General features: G+C 38.7%; 1 protein-coding gene across 1 annotated transcript; it reads right to left on the bottom strand.

Moving 5' to 3' along the window:
* Nucleotides 1–3,490: 3,490 nt before the first annotated feature.
* Nucleotides 3,491–9,388, bottom strand: LOC149819759 (MLO-like protein 2). The gene is made up of 14 exons (XM_089983480.1): nucleotides 9,278–9,388; nucleotides 8,900–8,957; nucleotides 8,621–8,793; nucleotides 8,406–8,522; nucleotides 8,263–8,323; nucleotides 8,077–8,165; nucleotides 6,954–7,028; nucleotides 6,707–6,801; nucleotides 6,128–6,177; nucleotides 5,993–6,033; nucleotides 5,247–5,420; nucleotides 4,292–4,327; nucleotides 4,076–4,204; nucleotides 3,491–3,832 (listed from the first exon to the last, which is right to left on the bottom strand). The coding sequence occupies exons 1-14, from the start codon at nucleotides 9,386–9,388 to the stop codon at nucleotides 3,491–3,493; spliced, it is 1,551 nt and encodes a 516-aa protein (XP_089839606.1).
* Between the last annotated feature and the right edge of the window lie 872 nt (nucleotides 9,389–10,260).

The raw sequence follows: 10,260 nt of genomic DNA, 5'->3' as shown, positions 1-10,260 counted from the left end.
GTTGGAGAACTTTGGATTTGGTCGACGCTTTTCTAATTGGGTGCGTGAGTTGGTCATAAATGCACAATCCCAAGTTTAGATTAATGAGTCCTGTGGTAAGCAGTTCAAGGGTGGGTGTGGTATTCGACAAGGATGCCCCTTGTCCCCTTTGCTTTTTAACGTCGTTTCTGAAGGCATTGTGGTCTTGCTCAAGAGAGCTGTGGGGTGTGGTTTTATTAAGCCACTCGGAGTTCAGGGGCTCCAGAGCAATATTCTTACTTACACCGATGACATAATTGTTTTTGGCATTAGATCCATCCAACAAATGTTAAGAGTCAAGCTCATCATCCTCTTTTTTCTATCGATGTCGGGCATCTCGCTAAACAATGATAAGTGCTGCATTTTCATGATCAATGTTCCTTTACATATACAGGCCATCGGTCAGAAGATCTTTCAGTGTACCTCCTCGGATAAGTTTTTCCCCTACCTTGGTCTTCCGCTTCAGCTCTCACGGATTTCATCAATTGCTTGGAACGCCACTCTGCAAAAGGTTTAGACTAAGATCTTGACCTGGCAAGCCTCCTACCTTTCGATTGCCGGCAGACTTACCCTCGTCAAACATGTTTTAAATGCGATGCCAGAATTTCTTATGTCTATGCTCCTTATGCCTATGGGGATCAATAAGAAGCTCTCTGGGTTATTAACCAGGTTTCTATGGTCTGGGCAAGGTAATAATACCAAGCGTCACCTTGTGGGTTGGGACACTATAAGGTTGCCGCATAATAGAGGGGGGTTGGAGATTTCAGACTCCAGGTTAAGAAGTATTGTTCTTGTTGTTAAGCAAAGTTGACTTGCACACCAACTGGAGTCCCTTTGTGCAAATCTCCTTCAGGCTAAATATGGATTGGTGGAGTCTTTGTTTGGGGGTCAGCGTGCGATTAGGTCGTCCCTTTCGCATCTGCGGAGATCATGGATTCAAGCTTGGTCTGCTGTGTGGGGTGGTGAGGGCGACGACGTCGCTCAGAGCCAGTTCCTGTGTAGAGCGATCTCCCAGAACAACTCCTTCCGTACTAGAGACACCTACCTTTCTCTCCTTTCTACAGGTATGAATCAGTTTCATACGAGGATTATCTGGGGCAAAGGTCCTCCTCCGAGAGCGTGCTTCCTTGCTTGGCTTATTCTGCAAGATCGGGTGCACACAGATAGCTTTCTCAAGTCTATAGGTTTCTATATTGTGAGTAGATGTGCTCTCTGCGAGGGGGCTGAGGAATCTGCGTTGCACCTGTTCTGGGAATGTCAAGTCTTTCAGAATATCTTTAAGGTTACCTGGAATAAGCCGGTAGTGTGCGTGTGTGAGGAGTCTTTTGTTGTGGACCTCTTGTGGGGACCCCAGCTAGTTCGTAGATGTAAAAGCTGGTGGATCATTTGGAGAACTTGGTTGCTTTCTTCCTGGTGGACTGTTTGGATGTCGCGCAACAATGCTATTTTCAGGCAAACCCCGGTTAATTTCAACAAGTTAGTAAATTATATTTTGGCGGATGTATACGCCTCGTTACACATCTTTCTTCCTGATCTTCAGTGTCAATTGCCGCTAAGGCCTCCCCCGGATCCGGACTGATCGCCTTGTTTCTGATTTGTATTTTGTGCTTTTTTGGCTTATGTGTTCTTTGTCGGTCTGGGTCATGTGTGTTTTGTTTGTCGGTTTCAGACTTATATGTAAGTTGGTTGTTTTTCTCAACTCATAAAAACATATTTTTTTATTGAAAAAACATTGTTCAAGAATTGATTCCTACTAAATCGAGCATGTTGAACACATCTGTGAGGTTAGATTATGTCAAAACAACTCGCACTATATGATTCCAACTCGATTGTAGCATATATATGTGTGAGAACTGAACATATTAAGCCACATTTTTCATTCTGGTCCATTCTGCCTCATAGGTTTTAAATATTTTATAATAGATTTGAACCGTTGGATGTGTTTAGCATGCTCTATTTAGTGGGAATCGACTCTTGGATCATGTTTTTTTGATGAAAAAACATAGTTTTATGAGCTGAGAAAAACCAGTACCTTCACGGCCATTGATTTTGGATCACCAAAAAAACCTCTATACAGGTCAGATTCTGGGGATCCAAAATTTGGTTCCCACTAAACAAAGCATAGAAATCACATGTACGGTGTTAGACGTGAGAAAAAATACTTAAAACTAAAATTTTTGAAGGGGCCTAACCAGACATAATGAAAAAGGGGAACTACGGAACACATTACTCTTAATGATACGTGCTTAATGGGGTTTTTTTTTCTCTTTCAGTCTTTTTCTGCACTTTTGACCCCCATAAATGTAATTAAATGTATTGAGCATGATCGATTTACGAGGAATTCACACTGAATCATGTGTTTTTTATGAAAAAATGATATTTGGAGCTTTAAAATTTTACAAAGATTTTGGACTGTTGATTTTTTGAACCTTATAAAAACCCACCCATATACGTCAAGAGCTGATCCCTATAAAATCAAGTACATATATCATCTCTACGGTCAAAATTAAAAAAAAAAAACAAAAAAAAAAGTGAAAAACCCCTTAAGCACATATCATCAAGCACTTACCCTCTATGATATATATATATATATATCAAACCGGTTTTGGAGGCACCCAAGATCGGTTAATTAATATTGGGTTGCCGGGTAAAACTGACAGACTAGAATGCCTGAATGTTCACATAGTTGTATTTTATGTATTTGTTATTCACATTAGATAGGTACCTTTATTAAGTGAAAACAAGAGAGAGAGAGAGAGAGTATAGTTATCTTCCCCTAATCCCACATAAACAAGAGCCAGTTTTCAATTTCTTTTAGAAGAAACCGACCCGCAGAAACTCATCCATATCATTTACCCGAAGAAAAGGTTGAAACTGTCATTTTTATGAGTTTGTTACTGTTAGGTGAATAAAAAGCACATCAGGCGGTAAACTGAGCAATTTCACATTTGTAAATTACTTAATAGTAATATCAAAAGTTCAATACTCAAGGTGCGTCCCTTGCCACAATGCCAAAGCAATGGGAGAAAAATTTGTGGCGGGTAAGAGCGAAGCACATCCAGTGTTCGGTGAAGAACACTTTACAAATGTTCTGCCCAACCTGCTCCCTTTAAGAAAAGGGGGCGTCAACTCAGAGCTACACTTCCTAAGGAGGGGGTACCCCAAGGAATTTTACAATTCAGACACCGAAATAAGGTCACGGCCAACGTGGCACATCGCCACCCCAGGATGTCTAAACCACACCAATAGTTTGTCTTCGAAAAATTAAAAAATAATAATAATAATTGCAAAAGAAAGGAAAACATGGAAAGAGAGGGGCGAACCTTTTGCAAACTTAGTATTTGATACAGTGCATGAGTGCTTCTTCTTTTTTTTAAGAAGATACAGTCAATGAGTGCTGTATTTTAGATTATTTGAAATGTTTAAGTTGATCCACATTTACAAAGAACCGCATATGGAATGTCACAGTATGTCAAGCATCCTGCTGAAACCCAAATGAGATCTCACCATCATAGGTCTCAGTGGTTGGATGCATGTTAGCAGTAACTTGAACAGGGGTATCCACTTCACTTATTTCAAACCTAGAAGCATCAATTGCAACATAATCAGGAGTTGAGTTTACGCTCTGCAGCAGTGAGTCACTGTTTAGAGAGTTAGTAGTTGAAAGAAGATATCTGGGTGAGAAACTGGGTGAGAGGCTGCCATTGCCACTGTGCATGCTCTTCTTCACATTCTTCCGCGCTCGTTGGTGCCAATTTCTTAGGCCATTGGAGACGCGCTCCGTGAACACTGCCTTTCTTATCCTGCTGCCCATCTGTTGAATGCAAGGAATTGGAAGCCCATGTCAAAATATATGATGGTTTATGTGTCAATCAAATTTATAAGATTAGCTTAGTTTAGTTTTGCTAGCTCTTGGTCTAGTACTTATAAGGTCAGGATTTGGATATATATATATATATATATATATATATATATATATATATATATATATATATATATATATATAATCATGAGATGTGAAGTTATTGCATCAACAACATTAGGCTATGGAAAATACCTGTGTGACTAGGGCATAGAGAGGCAAAGTTACATAGCCACATATGAACTGCACGACTGCACCTAGTACAATCTTTAGTATGATACTTATTTCCTTTTCATATAAACATGACCCTGTTCCAAACTCGAACTGCACAGAAACGACATTAGTTATTAACTGAGCTTAAGCTTCTCAAGTCTCAAATTAAGATACACAGTCTACAGTTATCTCACTCACAGTTTTCCATGTAAAGTATGCAAGTTGGAAGGCATTCTGCAACGATTACATAAGAAGAAATTAATCAGCCAAAGAGAGATGACTTCAATTATAGACATTCTCTGCATATCCATGCTACAAAAAGCACCAACTATTGAACTCTTTGACAACAAGCCTTGTGAATTATTTTGTGGGTTACCACAATTAACCACATTGCTTTAGAAATTAAAAACAAAAAAGAAACGAAACGAAAAAGGCAATACAATGTTTTTGTTGGTAAAAAGAGAAAAACAAAATATCACGTACCACATCAAGCCTATCATAATGGGATGGTAAATTTGAATTCATCAAAATTTAAAGCTATTTAACAATATTTGCAAATTTTTAACTCAAATTGGCAATGACTTTGGAATATTGAGCAATCTAGAGAAATGTTCAAGTGCTACACATGTAGATCACACAATAAGCCTTGGCGCTATGTAGACCATCAAGTGCACATCAATGGGACTCACAATTCAAATGGTATTTTTTGGGTGTCCCATGAAAACCTGCAGCCATGTCTCCTTTGGCCAACATTGCTCATGGCTTGATAATCTGTACACTATTAAAGTTGGATAAGTGGCACATAGACAGATAATCATTCCCCTCTCACTCTTGTATTCCAAAAGGAAATATTTCTCTACATTAGGTTGATGAAAGGAGTGTGGGTTCGGGTCAGATATCTAACCAATCTGAATCTGTTTAAGGGTTCAGATTTTTGCGTTACAATTCGACTCTGAACCCGAACACCGATGTGTGTATAAGTGTATCCAATTAGGTTTATTTTGAAAGAGAGAAGAGCAATCAGGTTAATTAGCTAATTGGATCAAATTCCACTAAAAGTTTTTTTTTTTTTAATTCGAGTCTGAATCTGATTACACCAGATCCGATTAAGTTGGGCATCTGACCCGTTCACAATGTCTAGGCAGAAGTTTACCTGGAAGAGGATGAAGTGAATGAGGTAGAGGAGGTATTGAGGTCGACCAAACCAAAAGAGTTTATCATCGGGCTTAACTAACAATGTCCCTTCAACAACTTTTGATTCTTGGTGACTCAGAAGACACATTCTTGTGATGATCACTTGCAGCTTTGTTCCCACTACCAAAACCATCTACGCCAAAAAAAAATAAACATAAGTAAAAACTCAAAATAATACAAAATTACGGGCCATCCGTGTTGTTATTATTACTATCATTATTATTGTTGTTGTTGTAAGAGGAGGGAGGGGGGACATAAATTTCAAGAATGGGTTCTCTAGTATTCTTCAAAAATAAAAAATAAAAAAGAAAAATAATTTACATATAGGCACTTTAAAATATGAAAAAAAAATTGTTTAATACCTCAGGTTTCAAATATTTAAGATAAACCTAATCTTTTAAGAAATTGCTTAGACGACTACCTGAGTTGTTTTTTCTCTTTGAAATCTAGTTATTTACCATTAAACATAGTTATGGAAGTAGAAGGCTACAAGTAAAAATAAGATGGAGGAGAAAAGGTTAAAATTATGGCTTTCAAGAGCTAGATGCATAGAAAAACAACTCAGGGAGCCATTTGAGCATTTTTTTTTAAAGATTCGAAATCTATCTTAAATCTTTGAAACCTGAGGCAGCTAAATATAAATTTGTCATATGTTAGCCTTCAATATGTAAATTACCTAAAAAATAAGGGGATCTTCAGTCTTACCATGAGTGGGATGAAGGGCAGCCAAAAATAGTGATAAAATACTGCATCAAGCCACAACCAAGCAATTATGATTGTTAAACATCCGTACTGGCACTTGCATTATACTAATGAGAGAGAGAGAGAGAGAGTATGTACCAACAGCCTTGAAGAAAATGAAAGACAACGCAAAGATCCACAGCCATACGCTGCAAAAGCGATCATGGAATATAAGAACATAGGAATTTAAATATTGAGATATTAAAAGAAGACTTCACATTATGTGCACCTTCACATTGAAAGCAGATCCAATGTTCGGAACAGAACACTTAACAAAGTGTACTGACCAACTGGGAGGAGCCACCTAGTGGTTGCCCTCTATAAAAAAAGGGGGTGCCCCCTATTAAAGGGGACCCAGCATACTGCGTCCCCCTCATAAAGGGCCCAACACTTATAAAAGTGTTCGCCCCGAACACACAAGTACGACTCATAGCTGCATGGTGGGCATGTAGGCATATGCCTGACGGCCATCTATCTTGGCATATTCTTGACATGGGTGCGGTGTCCATATCGAGAAACATTGTGATAGATGGTCAACAGTAGTGGAGCTACATGCTAAACATGCGGCACCGCTGCATAAAAATGATCTCTTAATTAAAGAGAGTCAAATACATTATTTAATAGTTTAAATATTTTTAAAATTTCTTGGAGTAGTTGAGATCTGCTGTTGCCACGTGCCTGATGCCGACGACTGCCTCGAAGTCTTCGTCGAGGGCACTGGCCAGGTACATGTGGAAGTCAAAGCTGCTCCCACCTCCACTAGCGAAGTGAGCCTGATCACAAAGAAACGCAGGACATCAAAGAATAAAAATGAGAGGACGCTATTAGTTTGTTTAAGTATTGTTAGTTGGATTCACATGCTCTCTCTCTCTCTCTCTCTCTCTCTCTCTCTCTCTCTCTCTCTCGATTAAAGAAGTTAACTCACCGTTATGAATCCATGCCTTAGGGTTAAGTAATCAGCTTTTGACACTCCCTTGGAAAATTGACGAGCAAAGGCCACCTACATATCAAGTTATCAACAAAACATATATAAATTATCTTAAACAAATTTCACATTATGTGTGTCAGAGAGAGAGAGAAATACCCTCGTCGATTCTAAACCCAAGCAAAAAAGTTATGATTTTTTCACATCTAATCCCCCCCGGATGTCATGTACATGTTTGGTTCAGTAAAAACCAGCTCTTGGGTCATGTTTTTCTCGATGTGTATGTCAGATTTTTTGAGAGATTAATTTATCGAATTTTCAACCATCAGACAATCGTATATGTACGTCATAAAAATATAATAGATGGCCATGCTAAACACATTTGTGGGGTCGATGAAAATGACCATATGCTATGAGTTTTGACTAGGGGTTTGGAACCACGAGGGTATCAATATATATATATATATATATAATGAGAATGGACAGCCAGCTTGTGTGGTAGGACAGGAGCAGCTAGTTCACGTGCAGGTTCAAAACCCAATGGTATAGTTGTATAACTGGTAGGTGTCTGCCTGACCCAACATGCATTTCAAAAAGAAAAAATGTGCTAATGTGTTGCCAATCCCAAACTTATGAGAATCTCACAATGGTTTGGTTCTGAACAGAATCTAACCAAAAGGACTCATATGGTGGATCCTTCTTCAAGTACAAACTGGATCGGGTCTATATAGAGCCCAACAGTACCCAAAAAGATTCAAGCCCCCATCCGACCTTGCATATAAATTCGTTGAGTACAGGATCTTTTTCATCGCCAACAGCTGTTGAAAACTAGCATGATCCGATTTTCATTTCCCACAGTTTAGTCTACAATTTCACAGATCATGTGTTCGAAAAAATCAAACAAATTAGTGAATGTAGCGGATCAGCATATATAAAAAACCGTGAAAAGATATACGAATAAAATTATAAGTAATATAAAAAGTGATAAAAACATGAATTTTAAAAAATAGGTGATGTTTTGGAAATTTTATAGATTTTTCGTTTTAATATCAGCCTTTTTTAAAATATCGCGATCGTGAAATAAGAAGCGAGAAATTGCATGACATGCAAGAGAACAACTAACAGGCCAAAGTAGGACAGGATGGTTGCTCCAAAACTTCAAGTGCCGTTGTCCAAAAGAGGTCTGGCGGGTGAGCCTGAACCTTCGAGGGTCTGAAAATTTAAGTCCAGTACACTTGTTAATTAGTTCCCACAACAAAGAAAAGCACAACTTCTTTATAATGCATGCATGAAAAAGTATTATCCTTACCATTGGAAATTTGGTATTCAAGAGTATGAGTCTCATCTTCCCATGCTTTCCATCTCTTCATCTAAGTTTCATTTTTCATAACTTGGTTAATGCCCCATAACTATACAAAAGTGGCAGATATACTTGAAGGACAGTCCACAAACCTTGGCCAACCCTAGGGTCATATTGATAAGGCAGCTGACCACATGGAAGATAGCCAGTACAAATATGAAGATGTGGAGCTGCTTTATTCCTTCTTCAGATATTAGAGAAACCATACCCTACAATTCATATGCAAACATATGAGCTTACTTCAAATTAAAAGATTAAAATAGGAACCAAACATAAACTTTTTTCTTAAGATATGGTTCTCTCATACCTTCTTTTCACATGAAGATAGTTCTTTATTGTCTATATTCGTCTCTGCGCGCTCTCCTTGGTGGGGTGAGCATGGGAGGAAAGTCTTACCAACGCTCTTGGGCACACAAATCTTTGAGATGGGCTTTTCCCCAACGGTGAGCAGTAAAGATAAGAAGCCCAGCAGCATGAGTTCTAGACATATACCCTTTGTAAGATTTTTCCATTCTATTTAATGTAGAAATTAAGTAAATGTAACACTAGAAAAACTACTGTCATTTTTTCCTCAAACACTTCTTACCATCCTTAATCTTTTGAAGAGCCTTGATGAGAGCCTTTTTCCTTCTTCTCCAAAGATACTAAAAAGGGAAAGGATTAATTGGCAGGTCAATCTCTACCCTTTTTAAGAGAGAGAGAGAGAGGCAGATCTAGTAATCGCGCCCGAGTCCTTTACAAAGTACTCGGTTCACACAAACACACAGAAAATCGCTGTGCGCATGGCGATTTTCTGTGTTTTATGTTTTATACAGAAAATCGCTACATGTGAAGTGATTTTCTGAATTTATGTTTTACATAGACAATCGCTACACGTGTTAGCGATTTTTTTGTGTTTTGTGTGGCCCGAGTACTTCACAGCTGATCAGCTAACCGCACCGAGATAGAGAGAGATGTAAGATACCCTTGTGGCAATCTGTGAAGCATGCTCGATGAGGATGGAGAGAGTAATCAACACAGCACAGACGGCACAGACAGCCCAGGTGGGTGTCTCCTCGAGGGAACGGGTTTCCATGCCACTGCAACTTTCTCCTGCTTCGATGAATCGATGGGATCAGTAGAGCCGTTTTTGTGTTCTTACCGATGCCTTAATTTTTCTTTCCCCTTGGGAACTCTCTGTGGGGATCTGGAGATACGCTTGGATCTCTATTTATACATGTGAGCTTGCTTATCATATCTTGCAGACAGGGGACAATCACCAAATTGTTTAGTAAGAAAATGCATGAGCAACTTTGGTATACTTCCCCAGACTTGGAACCTTCTGGCGTCATGTAAAAATTTGACCAAGTTTATGAACTCCAAAGTTTGTAAAATACGGCCATTACACTGTTTCAGAGAACTTGGTCACGTTTTATGAACATCTTATCCATGGTGTGCTAAGCTTGTGATGAACTTTCATTCACTGCTGACATCCACTGATGACATGAGCAAACTCACCTAAGGTTAGCTTGAGACCTTAAGCAATCCCAATCCTTTTTCTCTTTCTTTCTTTTTTAGGTTTTGGTTTGGCCATATCCCAAGTTTCATGATAACATCTAGTGGGCGTACGGTGGACCCATCGAAAGGTCATCTGGGTTTTGTTCATACCTCTCTCTCTCTCTCTCTCTCTCTCTCTCTCTCTCTCTCTCTCTCTCTCTCTATATATATATATATATATAGTAATGGTTTCTTTAGGCCCCCCTTTTGTTAGGTCCCGTTAGGACCCTTCAAAAATCATAGTTTTATGTATTATTTACACGTTTAACACCGTAGATGTGATCTATAAGTTTTGTTTAATGGGAACCCGCTTTTGGATGGCTTTTTCCGGTGATCCAAAATCAATGGTTACCAAAGTACCAGTTTTTCTCGGCTCAGAACAATATGTTTTTCCATCCAACAAACATGATT

The sequence above is a fragment of the Nuphar pumila genome, chromosome 12 (assembly GCF_984573655.1).
Source record: "Nuphar pumila chromosome 12, dmNupPumi1.hap1.1, whole genome shotgun sequence".
Lineage (NCBI taxonomy): Eukaryota > Viridiplantae > Streptophyta > Magnoliopsida > Nymphaeales > Nymphaeaceae > Nuphar > Nuphar pumila.
Note: the sequence above shows the minus strand (reverse complement) of the source record. Positions and strands in the feature narration are given on the sequence as shown.

Bases quoted from the DNA above. Each gene is read 5' to 3' on its own strand.
- LOC149819759 (XM_089983480.1), bottom strand. From the start codon at position 9,388: ATGGAAACCCGTTCCCTCGAGGAGACACCCACCTGGGCTGTCTGTGCC. The intron at 8,166-8,262 runs GTAAGGATAATA...TTAAATTTTCAG, and splicing joins TGAATACCAAATTTCCAATG to ACCCTCGAAGGTTCAGGCTC. The intron at 5,421-5,992 runs GTAAGACTGAAG...TTTTTGGCGTAG, and splicing joins TGCCCTTCATCCCACTCATG to ATGGTTTTGGTAGTGGGAAC.